Source organism: Odocoileus virginianus, chromosome 4 (assembly GCF_023699985.2).
Source record: "Odocoileus virginianus isolate 20LAN1187 ecotype Illinois chromosome 4, Ovbor_1.2, whole genome shotgun sequence".
NCBI classification, from domain to species: domain Eukaryota; kingdom Metazoa; phylum Chordata; class Mammalia; order Artiodactyla; family Cervidae; genus Odocoileus; species Odocoileus virginianus.
This window is the reverse complement of record NC_069677.1, coordinates 87,065,199-87,087,846: the sequence shown is the minus strand read 5'-3', so window position 1 is coordinate 87,087,846 and position 22,648 is coordinate 87,065,199. Positions and strand designations below refer to the sequence as shown.

Below are 22,648 nucleotides of genomic sequence, written 5' to 3'. Positions count from 1 at the left end.
ATACTTTTAAATCTCTATGGTAACCATGAGTAGAATGTTGGATAATTTCCAGATGGAGAAAATAGAATAATAATTTAAAAATATGCAATCAATCCAAATGAAGAAGAAAATGACATGTAGATAGAAATCACTGGGGGAAGAAAGAATAATGTAATGCAATTCCAAATAATATATAATTCCAAATATGTCAGCACTTACATTAAATCAAAGTGGATTGAAGCTCCAATTAAAAACAAAAAGATTTTCAAACTAGATAAAAATATATCCAGTCTGACTACATGCTGTTGACAAAAGGTATATAGAAAACAAAAAGATACAGAAAGGCTGAAATTAAAAGGAGAGTAGAAGATATATGATGCAAACACCAATCCAGAGATGACTGGTACAATTGCACTAATTATAAAGGAAGTCAAGTTTAAGGCAAAAAGAGAAAGAACATTTACTTAAGGAGGCAACACTGGAGGCATTCTCACCGAAGTCAGGACTAAGACAGTAACTGCACTGGAATGATTGGTCAACATCATTTAATGTGGTTGTTGTTCAGTCGCTCAGTCATGTCTGACTCTTTGCGACCCCATGGACTGCAGCACGCCAGGCTTCCCTGTCCTTCACCACCTCCCAGAGCTTCCTCAAACTCGTGTCCATTGAGTCGGTGATGCCATCCAACCATCTCGTCCCCTGTCGTCCCCTTCTCCTCCTACCTTCAATCTTTCCCAGCATCAGGGTCTTTTCCAATGAGTTGGCTCTTGGCATCAGGTGGTCAAAGTATTGGAGCTTCAGTTTCAGCATCTCATGAGATGAGAGAACAACAAAAAGATAATCACTAGAAGGAAAATATAAAACATCCCTGTTTGCAGACGATTTTATTGTATACTGTGTGTTTGTTGCTCAGTCATGTCCAATTCTTTGTGACCCCATGGACTGTAGCCAGCCAGGTTCCGGTGTGTATAGAACTGTCCGGGAAAGAATACTGGAGTGGGCTTCCATTTCATTTTCCAGGGGATCTTCCCAACCCAGGGATCAAACCTGGTCTCTTACATTGCAGGTAGATTCTTTACCATCTCAGCCACCAGGGAAGCCCTTATTGCATACTAGAAAAATACAAAAGACTCCATGAACAAACTACTATAAAAATGAGAGAATTTAGCAAAGATACAAAATTAACATTAAAATACCATAAAATAAACAGCCTTCATATATTCACATAGTAACTAATTAGAACAGAAAACTTCACTTATAGTACAGGCAAAAAAGGAAAAACATCTCAGCATAAAATTTAAAAGAATTGTGTAAAACTTACATGAGGAAAAAATTTTAAACGCTCCTGAAAGACCAATGAAAAAGTGGATTTAACCAGTGAAAAGACATACCAGGCTCTCAGATAAGATGACTCAACATCAAAAGAAGTTAAATCTTCATTCCCAGAATTCCCAAGTCAATTCATCATTCACAGAATTTTCTTCTAAAATTAGATATAGTTATTCTAAAAGTCCTATAGGAAAAAATAAAGCAGCAAGAATAACTGGGAAAACCATGATGAAAAGAAAGATAAACTGGGACCACTAGCCTGCAAAATACTAAAACATGCCACAAAATTTCTATAATGGAAACAGCTGCGCTTGTGGCACGTGGATGGACTTACAAACTAATGTCATACGTTAGAAGGTACAAAAGACCCAAGTAATTATGACAGTTACCATTTGACAAAGAATACATGTGAGATCTTTAATTAATGGGGGAAAGATGGGCTTCTTAATAAAATGTGTTGAAACACCCAGATAGCCATTTGCGGAAATTCAAAATCAGATCCTTGTCTCACAAGACGTAGTAGAATAAATTCCAAATGGATCAAAGATTTTAATGTAAAAAATGAAACTATTAAACACATCAGAGTGGGGAAAACTTTTCTATCATCAAAACATAGAGAATAAACCACCCCAGATCTAAGGAGACTTGAGAAACAGAACAGCTAAATGCAACATCTTGATGTTGATTGAATCCTAGCTTGAACAAACCAGCTGTGAAATATATTTTGGGGCAATGGGGAAATTTGATCACAGACCTAGTCTTTGAGACAGTAAGGTATTATTATTAATTTTGTTTGTTTAAGCAGAATATTGTCATTTTTTAGAGATACAAATTAGTGAAGTAATTTGTGGTGAAATAAAGTTTTCAGCAAAAGGTATATTAAAGTGATTTTGGTATATTATTGTAAGAATTCAAAAAGTGTCTGAATGCTTCTAGTTTGGGAAGCTCATGGCCTTTTTGTCCTCACCACAGTCAGGAACTAAATTCTAATTTAATTTTGTCATGAAAAATATTCTAGAAAATGCCCTCCAAGGGCACCCAAATCACACTCTAACCAGAGATCAAACACAGCCTAATGTGGCTTAGCACTCATGCCGCTGCCCCCAAGGCCAGCCCAGGCAGCTGCCAGGGGTTTCTGCAAAAGGGAAGGAGGAAATAACTTCTCCCAAGGAGGGCGAGGCCCGGAAGTCAGATCGGAGGAGCAGCAAACCAGTGGAACTGCCTGGACGGTGTCCTGCAGCGGACACGCGCAGAGCTTCCCCCACGCCGCCCTGGGGACAGCGCAGCCCTGGGACAGGAGCCCTGGGGGCTCAGGGCGGCTCGCCGCCTCAGCTCCGCAGACGGGAGGGTCGGCCACGAGGGAGGCGAAGGCCAGGGAGGCTCTCAGGCCCTGCAGAGAGCAGCCAGGGTGCCCAGGGACAGCAGGGGTCTCTGGGCAGACAGGGGACCCGGCCGGGACAGGCAAGGGCGGGGCAGGGCCCAACCAGGGACAGCCCGGCTCATCACCGCAGTCGTTTTTTATTTGAAAGCCGCAGTGGCTTGCGAGAGCTTGGTCACACGCCGGGGTTGAAAGTCAGTCCAAGAAAGGGGAGAAGGCCCAGTTCAGTTCAGTTACTCAGTCGTGTCCGACTCTTTGTGACCCCATGAAGTGCAGTAAACCAGGCCTCCCTGTCCATCACCAACTCCTGGAGTTTACCCAAACCCATGTCCACTGAGTCGGTGATGCCATCAAACCATCTCATCCTCTGTCGTCCCCTTCTCCTCCTGCCCTCAATCCTTCCCAGCATCAGGCTCTTTTCCAGTGAGTCAGCTCTTCACATCAGGTGGCCAAAGGCTTGGAGTTTCAGCTTCAACATCAGTCCTTCCAGTGAATATTCAGGACTGATCTCCTTTAGAATGGACTGGCTGGATCTCTTTGCTGTCCAAGGGACTCTCAAGAGTCTTCTCCAACACCACAGTTCAAAAGCATCAGTTCTTCAGCGCTCAGCTTTCTTTATGGTCCAACTCTCACGTCCATACGTGACCACTGGAAAAACTGTAGGTTTGACTAGACAGACCTTTGACAGCAAAGTGATATCTCTGCTTTTTAATATGCTGTCTAGGTTGGTCATAGGTTTTCCTCCAAAGAGCAATCGTCTTTTAATTTCATGACTGCAGTCACCGTCCACAGTGACTTTGGAGCCCAAGAAAACAGTCTGTCGGTAGGTCCCTGAATAAAACTAAACTCGTAACTCTTATGTTGTGTGTTCTCTCAGTTGACACCCTGAACAGAGGTGGAGCACCCCCCTGTTTCCCTAAAGTCAGAGGGGTGGAGGTGGCTGGCTCCTGTCTGCAGCCTGAGGACGTCCTGCCGGGTCCGAGAGGGTCCATCCGTGATTTTGTGAGCTGCTTCCTGCTTGCAGGAGTCTCAAAGAAACAAACATGACAATGCTTTTGGAAGACTTCATGGTTCGGGCCATATTCTCTTTCTTTCCAGGAAGCAAGTGTTTCCATCCTTTTATTCCGCCTGCACCCCGTATCCTGCCCTGACTTCACTCTCGGCGCTGGCGGGAGGGGGAAGCGACACGGTCCCTGCCTCCCACGTGCTCAGCGGACTGACACTGTGACCTTTAACACAAGTGCCAGGTGGGTGACTGGGGGCACACACAGGCGCCCTGGTGCCCGGACAGGGCCTCGGGTCATGGAAGGAGGACTGGGATGGCATCGCTGAAGGGGCCAAGGTTGGTGCAGGTGCATTTGAGAGGCTGGTGAAGCTGGCACACGGGAGGCTGCGAGTCAGCGGGCCGGGAGGGTGGCAGCTGTTGAAGGAACTTTCCAGAACCTTAAGTTATATCTGGGCATGGCAGGACAGAGTATTAAAATAGAAGAGGGTCACGTTTATCTGTGAGAATGCTAATCACGTAAAGGAAGGGTGGGGGCGTGGGAGGTGAGACAGAGAGCTGGGGTGGGGTGGTCGCCTTCCTGGGAAGCAGTCTGGGGTAATGGGGAGGGAATTCGCTCAGTCTGCAGACCGAAGCTTGAAAATGGACTGAAACATGAGTAGCTCTGTGACCGCAGACCAGTTACTGAGCCGCAGGTAACCGTCCATTCCAAGCAGCTGGAGGAAAACCCGTAAGAACTGACAGAGCTCTGCTCTATGCCAGGTACTCAGCACTTCAGGTGTATTGACTCACTTAATCCCACAGTACCCCACGAGCTGGGTCATAGCTTCACCCTCATTTTACAGATGAGGAAACAGAGACCTACACAGCTTGAGTTCCGTGGTTGATCAGAAGCATAGGAGGCTGAGAACTGGCGGTTGGCACCTGAAGTGGGGGCTGTCTTGTGAGCCTGAACCCCCTTTAACCTGCAGAATCTGATGCTAATTCCAGGTGCGGGTGCGTGCTAAGTCGCTTCAGTCGTGTCTGACACTTTGTGACCCCCTGGGCTGCAGCCCCGCCAGGATCCTCTGTCCATGGGGTTTTCCAGGCAAGTATACTGGAGTGGGTTGCCGTGCCCTCCTCCAGGGGATCTTCCTGATCAAAACCTGCATCTGTCTCCTGCACTGGCAGCTGAGTTCTTCACCACGAGTGCCATCTAGGAAGCCCAGCTCCAGGCACATAGCGTCAGAATTTAACTGAATCACTGGGCAACAGGTTAATGTCTGCAGAGAACCGGAGAGTTGGTCGGCACCGGGTGAAAAAAGTAAGCTTCCCACTGCCTTTGCACGGGCAAACGAGCGGAGGTCAGGCACCCAAGGGCAGACGTGGTCAGCAGACAAGCTCTGAGCCACAGCCTGGCCTGTCACTCCATGCTGCGGGACACACGGCTGGGCCACTGGTGGTTCTCTGCACACGGCCTGCTCACGCAGCAGCAGACCACGGCCCGGAGACTCCTTGGGGAGCAGAGATTGTTTCTGGGAGTGGGGCCGAAGAGTCCTGGACCCCTACCCCCCAAACCTGCCTTTTTTGGCACCATCTGGGAGGCTGAACCCACTTACTCCTTCCTCACATCATCTGTTGGAGGGGAGGACAGACTTTTTAAGACACTAGATATTAAATGTCTTAGGTTTTCCGGGCCAAGAGACAGAACTGTAGGATATTGCATAGGGATTTATATATACAATAAAAGAAAAAAACTTCATTGGCAAAAGTAAAATATAGTAATAATTATAACTTTTTGGTACTACAGGTCTAGCAATGAGAATAATTTGAATCCTTAGGGGGGATAATGTTTCACTTAATTGAAATTCAAAGCTAGATTTATCAAGATTAACTGCACGTTTATCTGTTAATGCTGATTTGTAATGAAATTTTACATATTTCATCTTTGGAAGTGTCTTCCCATGGACAGGTACCTCCCCACGCTGGTATCGGTCCATGAGCATAGGATTTTTAACTGAGCATATTTATCACTTGAAAGACATTTGTAGAATTCTATTACATTTTCCTCTTGATGTTTGCGTTTTAGCAGATTAATCACTTCAACTGAAGGTTGTGTGGAAACTCCTTAGTTGCAGTTAAATGGATCTTGAAATGTGGCTCATTTCACATTTCTTTGGGAAATTTCAAAGCTTGAAATTTGACGTTTCTTTGGGATTTACATCAAGGTCTAAAAACGGCTGGTGGAGCTGCTGTTTGAACTCAGATAATACAGATTCCCCCTGGAGGAGGGCATGGCAACCCACTCCAGTATTCCTGCATGGAGAATCCCAAGGACAGAGGAAGCTGGCGGGCTACAGTCTGTGGGGTCCCAGAGTCAGACACGACTAAAGCGACGTAGCACACACTCACTGCTAATGTGTGTGGGACTGGAACTCTGGCTTTGTGTTTCAACTTTTGACCACATGTTAATATTAGCTGTGATCTCAGGAATGTTAGTTTTTGTTGAAATGACTTTGCCATAGTGTGACTTCCACATATAAGCACTGCTTTCCCTTCTGATTTTAGACAGAATTAATTGATATATTATCAAATCTGAAGTAAAGGCTAATTTCCAAAGCTGTTTAGCATTTGACAGTGATGGCTGAGGGTAGTTCTTCTTATTCAGAACAATTTCAGTCATGGTCCTGAGCTCAAAAATGGAAATAATGGATACTCAGACATAGAAAATGGACTTGTAGACACGGTGGGGAAAGGAGAGGGTGGGTCGAATTGAGAAAGTAGAATTGGCACATATATACTATCATGTTTAAAATGCAAGGCTGGTGGGAGGCCGCTGGATGGCACAGGAAGCCCAACCTGGTGCTTTCCGACAACCTAAAAGAATGGGAAAGCTGAGAGCCGAAGAATTGATGCTTTTGAACTGTGGTGTTGGAGAAGACTCCTGTGAGTCCCTTGGACTGCAAGGAGATCCAACCAGTCCACCCTAAAGGAGATCAGTCCTGAATATTCATTGGAAGGACTGATGCTGAAGCTGAAGCTCCAATACTTTGGCCACCTGATGCAAAGAGCTGACTCACTGGAAAAGACCCTGATGCTGGGCAAGATTGAAGGCAGGAGGAGAAGGGGATGACAGAGGATGAGACGGTTGGATGGCATCACCAACTCGATGGACATGAGTGTGAGCAAGCTCTGGGAGTTGGTGATGGACAGGGGAGCCTGGCGTGCTGCAGTCCATGGGGTCGCAAAGAGTCACGACTGAGCAACTAAACAGAACTGAACTGAGATGAATGGGATAGGGGAGGGGTTGAGGGAGGGATATATGTTTAATTATGACTGATTCACATTACTGTACCACAGAAACCAGGACAACATTGTAAAGCAATTATCTTCCAATTAAAAAATAAACTTTAAAAAATAAGTAAAATCTTTTAAAAAACTGAAATAAATTTTACGACTACTAAGCCATCAAAAGACTGTATTGTAGGCCAGGTCAGGAGTTTCAGCTACTATTTCTAACAAAAGAATTCATCGAACTGTTGACAGGTTAAGTCCATAGCAGCAACTAAAGTTCACGGTTCATAATACTGGTTCAGTAACACGTGATTCAACTATATTCCACATAATTTCTGTTGATTTAAATTCTACAATGGGTAATCCTAAGGTTTAACACCCTATATTATCACAAGCTTCCCAAGTTTGTCCTTTTAAGGCTTTTTCCACTTCATGTATTTTTTTTTCACAATCAATTATAACACATCTTAGCAGATTCCACTTCAGGTTGTTGTACTGAATTAGTTTTCTCAACTTTGAAAATATTTTTGCCTGTAGTTGCTACACACAGGTTGTTTTTCAGTTGCTCAGTCATGTCTGACTCTTTGCAACCCCATGGACGGCAGCCCACCAGGCTTCCCTGTCCTTCACCATCTCCCAGAGTTTGCTCAGACTCACGTCCATTGAGTCAATGATGCCACTGACAAAGACTAATTCTTCAGTTACTTCCAACTTGGCACAGACTCTTCAAATAAACTAATGTATGTCAACTCTTGTAGTAAGAGTCGGGGAAAACACTCAAAACCACTTGCTTTTTTAATTGACTGTTGATGTTGTTCCTATCTCCTTAACACTTTGAGCAACTGTCATCACTGAGAGACTTCTCTGGTGGTCAAGTGGCTAGGCCTCTGTGCTCCCAATGCGGGGGGCCTGGGTTTGAATCCTGGTTGGGGAACTAGATCCCACACACTGCAACTAAGATCACGGTGAAGCCAAGTAACTCAGGTGTTGTGTCTTGTTTTGTTTCTAGACGGTTATCATTGAAAGGCTGGTAGTTTCAGACAAGCTTAGTTTCTCCAATGATGTTTCTCCAGTCGCTGAATCAAACCTGACTGAATTAACCCACCATAGGTAACTGGCTTTCCTAGACTGGCTAACATACACCAGTCAGAAACTTACTTTGGTTGCAGCCTCGTTTTCATTTTTTACTTCTGTGGAGAAAGTCTGTGATTAGATACTCAATTTTAAATTTTCTAACTTTTCTGACCATCCATCCATTGCTTTCTTGTGAGTTAGAAGTAGTCTGATGGATAACGTAGTAGTCTACCAGTAGTTTACCTGGAAATGCCAACATAGATTGTATTCTTTGTAATGTGACAGCTTCCATATTGTTGTATGTTGTCACCCAACTCAGGAGGGAAATAACCCATACTCCACCATGCCTTAAAAGCAGTGACATTCGAAAGCCACTCTGTTTTGACATGATGGCCACATTGGTAATAAACAATAAGCGTGTGACACGGTGCCCCATGCAGCACTGAAAACGCTGTCGACTTACTACTCGCTGCCACCCGCAGGCCACCAAGCAGCCGGGTGAAACGCCCGTGCCACGCAAGCTCACTGCGGCAACTCAGCACTCAGGCCTCCAAACAAGAAGCAACCACAGGGAATGTGCACATTTTAAAACATGGTGGTGTTTCAGTAAGACTTCATGTATGGGTGCTGGAATTTAAATTTCATGTAATTTTCACATCATGAAATTCTTATTTGATGTTTTTCAACCACTTAAAATGGAAAAACCATCCTTAACTGGGTGGGTCATACCAGAGCAGAGAGTGTTAGTGGCTCAGTTGTGTCTGACTTGTCTGTGACCCCCACGGACTAGTCGCTCACCACGCTCCTCTGTCCATGGAACCCTCCAGGCAAAAGTTCTGGGGTGGGTCGCCCTTCCCTTCTCCAGGGGATCTTCCTGACCGAGGAATCGAACCTGGGTCTCTTGCATTGCAGGTAGATTCTTTATTGTCTGAGCCACCAGGACTGATTTCCTTTAGGATGGACTGGTTGGATCTCCTTGCAGCCCAAGGGACTCTCAGGAGTCTTCTCCAACACCCCAGGTCGAAGGCCTCAGTTATTCGGTGCCACATTGACATTAAATTAGCCCCACCAGGAACTCCGCTTCTGGCGATCACAGCAGCTGGAGGGGTTGTCCAGCTGCAGGCTGTGTTATGTGATCCCAAGAGTCGAGGTCAGTGTGGTGAGCTGGCCAGAACCCGGCCTGTAAGCAGAAGGCTGTCCCGGGTCAGGCGTGGCATTTTCAGCAAGCTGCTTCGACTCTTCGCTTTTCTCCAGTGTGACGTGTGAAGCCGGCAGGCCTTGTTCACGTGCAGGTTTTGAGGACGTCTGGGCCGGGCCTGAGAGTCTGCATTTCTAACAGGCAGAACGGATTATGCTGACGCTGCCGGTCCCCAGACGCCTCCAGGTGGCGAGGGCTACATGACCTCAATCTCCTCGGAAGCCCTAAACCATTCCAGTGCTCAAGGCAGGCATGAGTCTGTTCCTTTTTGGAATATACAAGTCCCCTGGTGGCTCAGTGATCAAGAATCCGCCTGCAGTGCAGGAAGACCTGGGTTCGATCCCTGGGTCAGGAAGATCCCCTGGAGGCGGGCAGGACAACCCACTCCAGTATTGTTGCGTGGAGACTTCCATGGACAGAGGAGCCTGGCGGGCTGCAGGCCATGGGGTCACAGAGAGTCAGCTGCAACTGAGCGACGAACGCTGGAATAGCTTACGGAAAAACTCACACCAAATTTTTGAAATGTTTGAAGTTTAGTGGTAAGATCACAAGGAACTCGTCTCCCCAAAGCATTTTCTCTACCTTAAGGGAACATTAAAATCCCATCATTAGATCCATCATGAGCTCCATCCAGTCGTAACCATAGGCTCCTATGAGGTAATGTTGGCCACGTACGTATATTCTAACTAGAAGGAAAGTCTGCCCTTGCGCTGCTCTGAGGGAAGGAGTATGCCCTAGGAATGCAGGGCATCAGAGGAATAGAGAGAAGGGGGTCACAGTACGGGCCCCCCAAGCTGGCGGAGGCACAGAGTCCTCAAAAACATTAAGAAAGTAAGGATAAAAACAACAAAGCCAGCGGCAGCCAGCCACTTAATGCCTTTAAAACTAAGTTGTAACTAAGTTCTGAAAGCTTCCCCAGTGAAATTGCTGTTTATGAACGTGGGACCCAATTTCTTCCTTCTCCTCTTCTCTCCCTGATCTAAGTCAAATCGCTGATGGCTAAACATGAGAGATATGCCTTCAAGTGGGAAAAGGGACAATGGGAAAAGGCCACTAGACATGTGATGTCCGGGCCGAATAATCGTGCTTGGTAAAAAATGGGTCCTTTGCATATAGTCAGGCCTCCAAAAAGCTTCCTTTATAGAGAAAAATCCTTCCTATAATATTAAAATATCATACCTTGTATCAGAGGAGGCTACAAAACATACAACCTTCAAATTCTCAAGTAGATGTAGGTACTGTGCAGTAGCAAAATCAAGTAGGAAAGAAATGTTAACGTCCAGTTTCAGATTCCAGAAATAAATAATCCTATTTACACATTCACGGAGAACACTACTCACCTAGTTTCCCACAGGGTGCTTGTTAAATTTACATAGACGTGGATTCATGCATGCTGTGGACTCAAGCTGTCTAGTTATAAATCATATTGATTGAGCACCTCCTATATTGTGCTAAGATTCGTAGGTAGATTATCTCAGGGACGCTTGGGTAAGATCCCAGGCTGCATACCACAGCTGCTTTCACTTTTTAAAACAGTGAGGTTCCGAGAAGTAAAGCAACTTGTCCAGCATTAAGAGCAAGGATGTGAATCCAAATCTTGTTGCCACTGCGCTTCTCCGAGGCCTGTCACTCAGACCAGGCGGCTGGTGCCCTGGAGAACCCACCACCGGTCCTGCCAAGACGGCACGGGGCTGAGCACGGCCTGGACTCACCCCTGGGAACCACCTCAGCACGCCCCCTTCTCACCGGAGACCTGAGAGCTTCTGCCAGGATGTCAGGCCACCCCCCGTCCAAAGGGGAGGGGACAGGAAACCAAGTTTTATATACTTAACAGAAGTCTGCTGTTTCCTCTTTCTCGGAGGCTTACTCATCATATTTTATAATGCAGGCCAAGTGGTGACTTTTAATTACTCATTGACACATATTTAATTGTATAAACTCCAGTAATGACACTATTTTAAAATGATCTTCAATTCAGACTCCTGTTGGGTTAGCCCCATGCATCTTCAGGTCATCCTGTAAAGCCACCTTAGAAAGACAGACCCAGGCCCCACCTCCAACTCTCTGATTCAAATATACTGGGGCTGTGATCAACACAGGTGGTAATGAACCCACCTGCCAAAGCAGGAGATCTTAGAGACATAGGTTCGATCCCTGGGTCAGAAAGATCCCCTGGAGGAGGGCATGGCAACCCCCACCACGTTCTTGCCTGGAGAAGACCAGGGACAGAGGAGCCTGGCGGGCTGAGGTCTGTGGGGTCACAGAGTCAGACACGACTGAGCGACTTGGCAGGCAAGCACGCACAGGTGAGTAGTCAGATGTGCAGCCAGGATTGAAAGCTCCTGTTTTAAGCTGATGAGCAGGGATTTAGCAGTTTGATTAAGATCATCTAGGGTTCACCAGAATCAGTTTTCCCCCTACATCTTGCTTACAGATTTGCTGGACAGTTCCTGAAGTCAGCTCCTTCCCCCAGCTCAGGGTCCTGGGCCGTGTCACTGGTTCTACAGACGGGGCTCGCCTGTGATGTACACGGAACAGAAACTTTCTCCTTGGGGTTACTCTTTCACAACACTATGCCTCAGATCTTTAACAACACAAACAACCATGGGACACCACCATGTCACCTCCGTGTCCAGGGAGGTGACGCGCCCCGCCCTTGCCAAGCAGGCTACTGCGTTCCCAGACAGCAGTGAGTCAAGAGGGACCGACTCGCCAGCTGCGCTCCACCTTCACCAACTCCACCCTCTCCTGGGGAAGCTGTCCCTTCCCGGCAGACCTCCCTGAGGCTCAGCCGTCTCCTTCTTTCCCTGGGCAGCAAGGCCCCAGCCGCTTGACCGGCTTCCCTGGCCCTGCCGGGGGAGGAGCGGCCACGTGCCTGGAGCCTGCCTCTCCTCCCCTTGGCTCCGAATCCTCCCCTTTGACGGCAGCTTCAGCTAAACTACTGAGACAATCATAGGATATGAGTTAACGAGTCAACACTGGGAGTAGAATCTACAAGAATGGAAAACCATAAAGGAAAAAAAAATTCAAAAGTAACAATTTTTGAAATTTAACAGTAAACATAATTAACTATGGTCTTTTAAGACAAACATGTATGTAATTCCTACAAAGAGCCAGACCTGACTGAGCCACCCCACTCTCACTTTTCAGTTCCCACGCAGCCTTCCCACGTGCTGCAGCCTGGAAGCTCCCCGTGTCTGTCTGTATCTGAGCAAGTGGCTGGCCACGCCCACGGCACACAAGGGCACCGCCTTCGCCAGGAGTGGGGGTGCACTCAGTGCTGGCCGTCTCCCTCATCCTTCACTGGGAGCTTCGCCACCCGTTTTTCCTGCCCCACATTTAAAACGCGCTTTACTCCCCAACCAGACTTCTACTCCTGGACCCCACTTGAGACTGGACTATGACAACCAGTTAAGGCCCGAGGAAGTGAGCTGAAGGCTCGTCCTTACCCCTTGGAAGCAGCGTCCCCAAGTTCTGCTGCAGGTGGCAGGTAATTCATGACATGCCAAGACTGAAACATACAGATTATTCCAATCCTTGTTTTTAATAAAAACGTCATATCCTCAAGGTGTGAAGTCGTTAAGTTGTGCCTCTTTGCAACCCCACAGACTGTAGCATGCCAGGCTTCCCTGTCCTTCACTATCTCCCCGAGTTTGCTCAAACTCATGTTCATTGAGTCGGTGATGCCATCCGACCATCTCATCCTGTCATGTAAAGAACAAAACCCCTGTGTTTTCAGGCAATGAAGCGGATACTGAAACCTGTGGGGTTCTACCTAGTTCTTTGGTACGTATTTAAATCGCTGTTTTAGTTGGAGAAAAACTTTTTTCTCTTTGAAGATTTCAGGTAATAAACTGGAAAATCATTGATGACAAACACCTCCGGCCCCTTCTGTGTTGAGGTGAATGTTATCCCTACAGGTGATGATGGAAGAACACCTGGGCCCTTCCATCATGTTTTCCTGTGAAAGGGTGAAACTGGGAATCTTGACTGTACATGACGCCCGAAAGAAGACAGACGCACCAACTGATTGGCCACTTACCGTCTGAGCGCATCTTCTACAAAGTATGACGGGTGCTTTACGCACAGGGGCAGGCAGACATGACTAGTAGAGGGTGACAGCCCCGGTGATACCCACATGACGGTTCTCAGGGGACGCACAGGCCGATGTCACGAGGGGTGATGAAGAATGGAACAGGCTGTCTTCCTAGGGCTTTCTTGTTCTTTGTACTAGAAGCCACCTGAGGTATGTTTTTACCCGAGGAAACAAGTCTAGGGGAGGAGATCTGCGGTTAAGAAGATGCGATCATCTACTCTGCTCCTCCCCGACACCAAGGGTGTCCCAACGTGCAGACATCCCAAGCAGGAGTCTGAGAACCCGAATACAGTCTCAGTACGCCAAAGTCGGTTATCCTCCCAACCCTAATCTTAAAAAAAAGTTCACTTTTCTTTTTCAATACATGGCAAGAAGACCAAGTTCTCTATCTGAAATGAATCATTTGACCTATTAGCTTTGGCCACAGGACAAAAATGGACATAAAAATGAGAAATGTGGGGTGGGAGGTTCAAGAAGGAGGGGACGTGTGTACACTTACGGCTGATGGATGCTGACGTATGGCGTAAACCAACACAGCGCTGTAAGGCAATTACCCGTCACTTACAGGCACACTGTAAAAGGAGTACTGAACTCACACTCTTTTTCTCGGCTGAGCAGGGCAGCACGTGGGATCCTAATCAGGGCCCGAATGCAGGCATCGGGGCGTCGAGTCTTAACCACTGGACCACACGGGAAGTCCCTAACTCGTGTTCTGAGAGCTAGCAACGGGATGCCAAGAGAAAACTGGGGGACCGACAGGAAATGTAGCATTTGCTCTGTCTGCATTGTATTTCCTTATTATAACTTACTGTAATTGAGTTTAACAACATAGGAGCTGAAAAGAGGGTGACGCGGCAAATGCAGTGGTCGTCTTGCTGGCCTTAAAGGATTACTGCAGCCTAAATGAATGTCACTTGTACTTTTTTTTTTTTTGTAGCTCTAGTATTCATAAAATAAGCCTAGGTTTTTTGGAGTCTGACATAAAATGTACCACTTACGTAAGTAAATGATCATCACCCTAAGAAAAACACTAAAGGAAGGTTTCCTTTCACACATGTGGTAGGTGCAACTTTAAGTAGTCAATATGAACTTAATGAAATCACATTCAACTTTTACAGTTAAGTTTTCTGCCTTCTGAAAGCTACCTTACTTTATACTCACATAGGCTAGTTTATAAAGAGAGATGTTTGGTGAGAATTAACTCACTGTGGCAGGAATCTTAAGATTCTGTATACGAAAGCCCCTGACAGACGTCCACCAAGGATCTGGGGAAAGAGGAAGGGTATGATTTGTAGTTCCTCGTGTTTCCATGCAGGTCAAAGCCTAGAGAAAACCACCTAACTCCTACACCATCCATAACATGATAAACTACTAGCATTTTCAATCAGACAGAACCTGTGAATACAGTAAAGAGTCAATCTTAAAAAATCAAAATGGTCTGTTAAACCACCAATTTTTACTTTTTTTTCAAGATTCCGAAGCCTAGGTTGATGTAACTATAATTTTCCTTTCTACACATTTGACTTCAAACTTCTAGTTGGTATACCTACCAGACCATTACCTGGACCAGGTTTAATTGCATAGGAAGATTTTTTTTTAACTATGTTTACATTTTTCTTAAATTAATCTTAAAAAAAGCATAGTAAAGAGTCTGAGGACAAATTATTCAACTGTTTATCATACATAAGACCGCATGACTATAATACAAAGGGGGGTTCTTTTTCATTTAACGTTACAATATACACAGCAAGTCCGGACCAGATCTTACAATCTGCACACAGGTATTTACCCTTTTCCATGCTGTTTATGTTTACAATGCACAGAAGCCCTGTAACCAAACCGTGTAGGAAAGCACACAAAACTGGACTGCAACATAACACAGTATGCAGGAGCGCCGGCCCTGACGGCTGCCTTTATGCAAACAGCGGTTTAAAACTGCTTTTTTTTTTTTTGGTGCTTGCTCAGATGTGGCAACCAGCACAGAAAAAAAATGACCTGACCCACGTACATCTTCACCTCATATTCCTAAACAGCAGTAACTACTGAATTCCTTTTGATAGTGCTAGACTCAAGATGACATCCTTTTATTCACTGTAAACCTTCATGAACTACCAAGTTCAAAAATCATCCACAGGCTTGACATTTAATTACAAAATAAATATGGATTTCCTGATTAACAACAAAAAAAATTTTTTGTGGTTTTATAAAAACGGATATTCCCAAGTTCCCATTCATATTCACATAGTTTTAAACCTTTTTGTCTTTTGTCACTGTTTTACATATAAAAACCTGCTTTTGTTCAGAAAAAAATTGACCTAGTCAGCCACATGGAATTGACCAATAAAAAGTAACGTGGTGTTTCTGCTGAGTTGTTTTGAACAGGGTTATCGGCAGAGGTAGATTACTGCTTCTTTTCTAGGCTTCTTTGATCCTGGACAGGTAAATTTCTTATCTTCATTCTCCCAATTCAACCGCTCAAAAGTATAACACCGTAAAATTGGTCAATTTAAAATGGGAACACAAATTTAGCAACTGCCAGACTGTGTTACGTTAAGGCAGCATAATCTCAAAACTAGGCACCTGTTAGAACACCAGCCTGCTCGTCTCCGGTCACGCGTGCGAGCTCTGCGCTACTCTGCTCGCGTTTTGGACCTGTTGGTGCAATCGAGGTCTTGCTTTCAAGTTTACAAGTAGGTTAATCAGGAATACAAGAATCAACTGCTGGTTCCATAGCTTCTGGATCCAGTGTCCCTTTACCTTCAGAAGCCTGAACACATTGAGGATGTAACAGCTGTTGTAATCTTGAGTTAGGTGTCAATCTATCATGTTCAGTACACAGATTGCTGTAAATGTATTGGCTATGGATTCAGCAACAGTTCCAGTTTTGTTTAAGCAATAGTACAGCCATAATTTTCAACTGACATTTAAAAATGGTCTAGTTACACCTTGTGTCAAAGTGCAGAACTGCTACATTATTGGTTACAGACATCTATGTGCTATAAAAACAGCTTTGGTACAATAAATTATCAAAAAAGAAAATAAATTTTTGTAAAATTCACAGCATAATTGTGAGGCAAAAAAGCAGTCACATAAAATTCTGCATTTTTTTTTTTTAAAAATGTTCAGGATGAACAGAAGACATCTTTGTGCAGAAGAAATGGTGGAGATACCACGTGCCGAGAAAAAGCAAAAGAAAAAGTAAAAAGCAGGAAGGGACACAGCTGTAGCTATTTCCATCAAAGCAAACCACTACTTCTGTGACCTTCAACCAATAAGGAAGTCAACTTTATGACACACGCAAAGTGACCTTGCAATACCTTACAATTAGTGGGTCACCAAAGTCTGTTTTAAAAGAAAGGCCTCTTGAATTACCCATTCTCTGTGTTTTCAGCGTTAAGGACTGTCTGCAAAAGCATGTCCAAAAGTGATTGCATCTGAAATGGTAGGCTCTTCTAGTTTGAGTCCAAATCCATAAGGCCAAAGGTTTTCCCGAAGACCACCACTCAGCCCTCCCCGGGACTGGCCACGACTGACCCGCTGATTGCTTCTCAGTGCACCTTGGATGGGAGACCAGTCACGTTCCGTCCCTCTCTCTCTGTGGCCTCGGCAACGGGAGACCCACAGGATCCCAGGGCAGTGCTGCTTTGCTCCTCAGGAGGTTCAGACAGGAGGGCGCTGATCCCGCCACTCAGCATGCGTCCTGTGCCTTCCACACGCCAATACAACCGTCCCTTCCATACAGCTGAAGGTGATGACTGTGTGAGCTGGAGGTCCCTCTTCTTACAGTACTGCGTTTCCGTGCCCAAGTGTGTTTAGAGGACTTAAAAACCCCAATTTCCCACCCCCCACCCCAAACAGAACAAAAACAAAACAAAAACGGGAGGCGGGGGGGAAAAAAAGGAAAAACAAAAAGGGGGAGAAAAACACCCTCAAGGGGCCCTGTATGCAAATGATGTGCAGTGCCTTTTTATTTTAAAATTAGTTGGCAAATGAGCAAGACCAACATCTGAACAATAACTTTTGTGGAATAGAAAGACAAAAACCCCACTAAGTGACCGGGATGTGGCAAGTTAAAATGGGGGCGGCAAAAAGAGGACGCCTCTGAGCTATCCGAGAAGATGGGTTTGGACATGGCTCTTTTAAAAACTTCATTGTCCCTTTGCAATCTTTTCAAGTTAAAAAAAAAAAAAAGTCAGCTTTGCCCTCCTGTAGCGGTTCAGTGTGTTAATCTCCTTCTGATTCAAGCAGCTTTGCACTTTGTTTTTTTTGGAAAAAAACACCACTTCTATAAAAACACACAAGAAACAAACTCAAGTCTCAATGTAGTCACGAGCTAGCTACAGGACTCTGCTGCACACACACTCCTGTCATGGGGGACTCTTCCCTGTCAGCCCCCTGCCGCATTGTCAGGTGCCCTTCAGTCATGTAATGTGCAGGACCTGTATTAGCAGAAAACTGGTATGTTGGATGTCCAGCTATGCCAGTCTCTTGGCGGGGATTGGAGTAGACGGTTAAATTAACGTCCATAGCTCCATTCTGTCCAAAGTCCAAGGTATTAGCAGCCACTGGGCGATTCTGGTAGGCCTGATTGCCTTGATTACCAGTAGAGGAGGAAGATGTAGAGGAAGAAGTCGTTGAGGAAGACAGGGATGTCATGGAGTGGTGACTGTGGCCAACCTCCATAGAATCCTGGGTGGAGGAGCTGTTTGTTGGAGAGCTGTAGACCCTCGGCCTGGCCCGGCTGCCCAAGGCCTGCTGTCCGTGGTGGTGATGGTGGTGGTGGTGGTGGTGGTGGTGGTGGGAGCTGTTTCCGTGGTGATGATGCAGCGCGTTCTGCTGAGGGGCCACATGGAAGGCGGTCTCTTGAACCGGATGCGTTTCAACAGTGACTTGAGTAGGAGCTTCAGTGCCTGACCAACCAAGGGGAGCAGGAAACTGCTGACGCACCTGCAAGAGCAGATTGTAAAAAGATTTATTCAGAGGACCGCTTCTAAGCATTAATCTTCAATTAAAAGCTACATTAGCGTTCACATTAGAGAGAGGGTTTTGAAACGTTAATGTTCTAGACAGTTCTATAACACAAACTTGCAAATATGTTTCAAGAGTGAAAACTATTTAATAATGAAAGCTGCAACTTGTAGCAAGTTATATCCATAAACAGGCTCATATATTTTATTGGCCACTTTCCTTCCTTGGGAGCACTGTTTATGCCAGGGGTCAGCAAACTTCTTCTGGAAAAGGCCAGAGAGTAAAACTGGTTATTTCTGATCAGTCCAAAAGACTGATCTTCTTTACCCTAGAGCCCCTCCTCTCCATCTTTCCTGTTTTAACTGAACCACTACTATGCATTTAGCTGCCTAACCATTCCTCCACTCAAACAAGCAGCGAGTACTACTAAAGCCACCTCCAAAATAAGAACTCACATCTGGCATCTCTTCTTCATTACTCTATCTGAGGTCATTACCATCTCTTGCCTAGACTAACACAACAGCCTCCTAAATCAACTCCCATCTTCCACCCTTGCTTTTTACCAAACCACTCTCCAAATCCTGAGAATAATCTTTTTAAAACAGATATCCAAATTAAGCATGAAAGAGAAATAAAAAGCATCCAAATTGAAAATAAAGAAATAAAATGGCTGCTACTTACACATGATGCAACATTATATATGGAAAACCCTAAAGACTCCATTAGAAAACTTATGGAAATAATAAATTACAGGATACAAAATCAATACACAAAAAACTATTGCATTTCTATATACTAATAAGAAAATATCAGAAAAAGAAAACAATCCCATTTACAAATGCATAAAAAAGAACAAAATAAGCAAGACATAAATTTAACCAAGGAGGTGAAAGGGCTTTATATGGAAAACAAGACAGTAGCGAGAGAAACGGAAGACCCAAGTCAGTGGGAAGACTGTCCACACTCACTGACTCTAAGAGTGAAGAGTCAAAGCTGTTAAAATGTCCGAACTACTGAAAGCAATCTACAGATTCAATGCAATCCCTATCAAAATTCCAATGACATGTTTTCAAAAAAAAATAGAACAAAATTTTAAAATTTGTAACCCACAAAAAATATCCAAGTAGTCGAAGCAACCCTGAGAAAGAAAAAGCTGGAAGCATTACGCTCCTTGATACCAAACTAAACTACAAAGCTACAGTAACTAAAAACGGGATGGTACTGGCATAAAAACAAGCACACAGGTCAATGGAACAGAAGAGAGAGCCCAGAAATAAACCTATGTGTATACAGTTGGTTAATTTATGAGAAAGAACCAAAAATATATAATGGAGAAAGGCTATTTTCTTCAGTAAAGGGTATCGTGGGACTTCCCTGGTGGTCCAGGGGTTAAGAATTCACCCGCCAACGCCGGAACACAGGTCTGATCCCCGGACCAGGAAGATCCCCGAGGCCACAGAGAAGCTAAGACTGGGCGCCACAAACACTGCAGCCCGCACTCTGCACTGAGAGGCTGCCGCAGGGGAGCGCACACAGCGCAGGGAAGAGCGGCCCCTGCTCGGGGAGACAGACAGAGCCTGTGTACAACAGTAAAGACCCAGCACAGAGGAGAAATCAGTTCCTTAATTTAAATGATATCATGAAAACTAGACAATCAGATAACAAAAGAATGAAAGTCAACCACCATTTTACACCAAACCCCCAAATGAACTCAAAATGGATTAAAGACTTGAAGCCACAGAACTCCTAGAAGGAAACACAGATGGTCTGACACAAGTCCTGGTGAAGATTTTTTGAATCTGACACCAAAGCAAAAGCAACAAAAGCAAAAATAGACAAATGAGACTACATTATACTAAAAAGCTACTGTACAATAGAGGAAACCATCAACAAAACGAAAAGGCAACCTACTGAATGGGAGAAAACATTTGTCAATCATGTATCTGATTAAGAGGCTAATATTCCAAACATAAAAAGAACTGATAAAACTCAATAGCAAAAACCCAAATAATCCGACTTAAAAATGGGCAGGAGATCTGACTACACGTTTCCAAAGAAGACACAAAGATGGCCATCGTGCACAAGAAAAGCAACTCAACATCGTTGGTCACTAGAGAAATGCAAACCCAAACCACAATGAGACATCACTCTCAAAAAGACAATGAATGACAACTGCTGGTGAGAATGTAGAAAAAAGGAAACCCTCACACACTGATGATGGGAATATACATTAGTATAACCATTATATGGAAAATAGTATGGAGGAGGTTCTTAAAAACAGAACTACCACATGATCTTAAGATTACACAGTGCAAGTGAGAAATAGATATATGGGCTTAGATCTGATAGAGTGCCTGATGAACTATGGACGGAGGTGCGTGACACTGTACAGGAGACAGGGATCAAGACCATCTCCAAGAAAAAGAAATGCAAAAAACCAAAATGGCTGTCTTACAAATAGCTGTGAAAAGAAGAGAAGCGAAAAGCAAAGGAGAAAAGGAAAGATATACCCATTTGTTGAATGCAGAGTTCCAAAGAACAGCAAGGAGAAATAGAAAGGCTTCCTCAGTGATCAGTGGAAAGATACAGAGGAAAACAATATAATGTGAAAGACTAGAGATCTCCTCAAGAAAACTAGAGATACCAAGGGAACATTTCATGCAAAGATGGGCTCAATGAAGGACAGAAATGGTATGGACCTAACAGAAGCAGAAGATACTAAGAAGAGGTGGCAAGAATACACAGAAGAACTATACAAAAAAGATCTTCACGACCTAGATAATCACGATGGAGTGATCACTCACCTAGAGCCAGACATCCTGGAATGTGAAGTCAAGTGGGCCTTAGGAAGCATCACCACGGACAAAACTAGTGAAGGTGATGGAATTCCAGTTGAGCTATTTCAAATTCTAAAAAATGATGCTGTGAAAGTGCTGCACTCAATATGCCAGCAAATTTGGAAAACTCAGCAGTGGCCACAGGACTGGAAATGGTCAGTTTTCATTCCAATCCCAAAGAAAGGAAGTGCCAAACAATGCGCAAACTACTGCACAACTGTACTCATCTCACACGCTAGTAATGCTCAAAATTCTCCAAGCCAGACTTCAACAGTACATGAACCATGAATTTCCAGATGTTCAAGCTGGTTTTAGAAAAGGCAGAGGAACCAGAGATCAAACTACCAACATCTGCTGGGTTATGGAAAAAGCAATAGAGTTTGGAAAAACATCTATTTCTGCTTTGACTGACTATGCCAAAGCCTTTGACTGTGTGGATCGCAATAAACTGTGGAAAATTCTGAAAGAGATAGGCATACCAGACCACCTGACCTGCCTCTTGAGAAACCTGTATGCAGGTCAGGAAGCAACAGTTAGAACTGGGCATGGAACAACAGACTGGTTCCAAATAAGAAAAGGAGTACGTCAAGGATGTATGTTGTCACCCTGTTTATTTAGCTTATATGCAGAGTACATCATGAGAAATGCTGGGCTGGATGAAGCACAAGCTGGAGTCAAGACTGCCAGGAGAAATATCAATAACCTCAGATATGCAGATGACACCACCCTCATGGCAGAAAGTGAAGAAGAACTAAAAAGCCTTTTGATGAAAGTGAAACAGGAGAATGAAAAAGTTGGCTTAAAAGCTCAACATTCAGAAAACTAAGATCATGGTATCAAGTTCTATCACTTCATGGCAAATAGATGGGAAACAGGGGAAACAGTGACAGACTTTATTGTTTGGGGCTCCAAAATCACTGCAGATGGTGACTGCAGCCATGAAATTAAAAGATGCTTACTCCTTGGAAGAAAAGTTATGACCAGCCAAGACAGCATATTAAAAAGCAGAGACATTACATTGCCAACAAAGGTCTGTCTAGTCAAGCCTATGGTTTTTCCAGTGGTCATGAAAGGATGTGAGAGTTGGGACTACAAAAAACTGAGTGCCAAAGAATTGATGCTTTTGAACTGTGGTGTTAGAGAAGACTCTTGAGAGTCGCTTGGACTGCAAGGAGATCCAACCAGTCCATCCTAAAGGAGGTCAGTCCTGAGTGTTTATCGGAAGGACTGATGTTGAAGCTGAAGCTCCAATACCTTGGCCACCTGATGCAAAGAACTTTTTCTCATTAGAAAAGACCCTGATGCTGGGAAAGATTGAAGGCGGAAGGAGAAGGGGACGGGAGAGGATGAGATGGTTGGATGGCATCACTGACTCAATGGACATGAATTTGAGTAAACTCTAGGAGTTGGTGATGGACTGGGAAGCCTGTTGTGTTGCAGTCCATGGGGTTGCAAAGAATCAGACACAACTGAGCAACTGAACTGAACTGAACCACATGATCCAATTCCGCTT

At 44.7% G+C, this 22,648-nt stretch overlaps 1 protein-coding gene and 1 long non-coding RNA gene across 4 annotated transcripts in view; both read right to left on the bottom strand.

Moving 5' to 3' along the window:
* Nucleotides 1-497: 497 nt before the first annotated feature.
* On the bottom strand, nt 498-6,652 carry LOC139034843 (uncharacterized). The gene is made up of 2 exons (XR_011487431.1): nt 1,371-6,652; nt 498-1,091 (listed from the first exon to the last, which is right to left on the bottom strand). It is a non-coding gene; the product is annotated as an uncharacterized lncRNA (long non-coding RNA).
* An 8,330-nt stretch (nt 6,653-14,982) lies between these two features.
* Nucleotides 14,983-22,648, bottom strand: part of DYRK1A (dual specificity tyrosine phosphorylation regulated kinase 1A) — a 141,696-nt gene continuing 134,030 nt past the window's right edge. For all 3 annotated transcript variants that reach the window (XM_070466982.1, XM_070466980.1, XM_070466981.1), the window contains one exon: nt 14,983-18,277. In XM_070466982.1, coding sequence (XP_070323083.1) covers nt 17,657-18,277 — 621 coding nt within the window. In that variant the 3' untranslated portion in view covers nt 14,983-17,656. The remainder of the gene's footprint in view (nt 18,278-22,648) is intronic.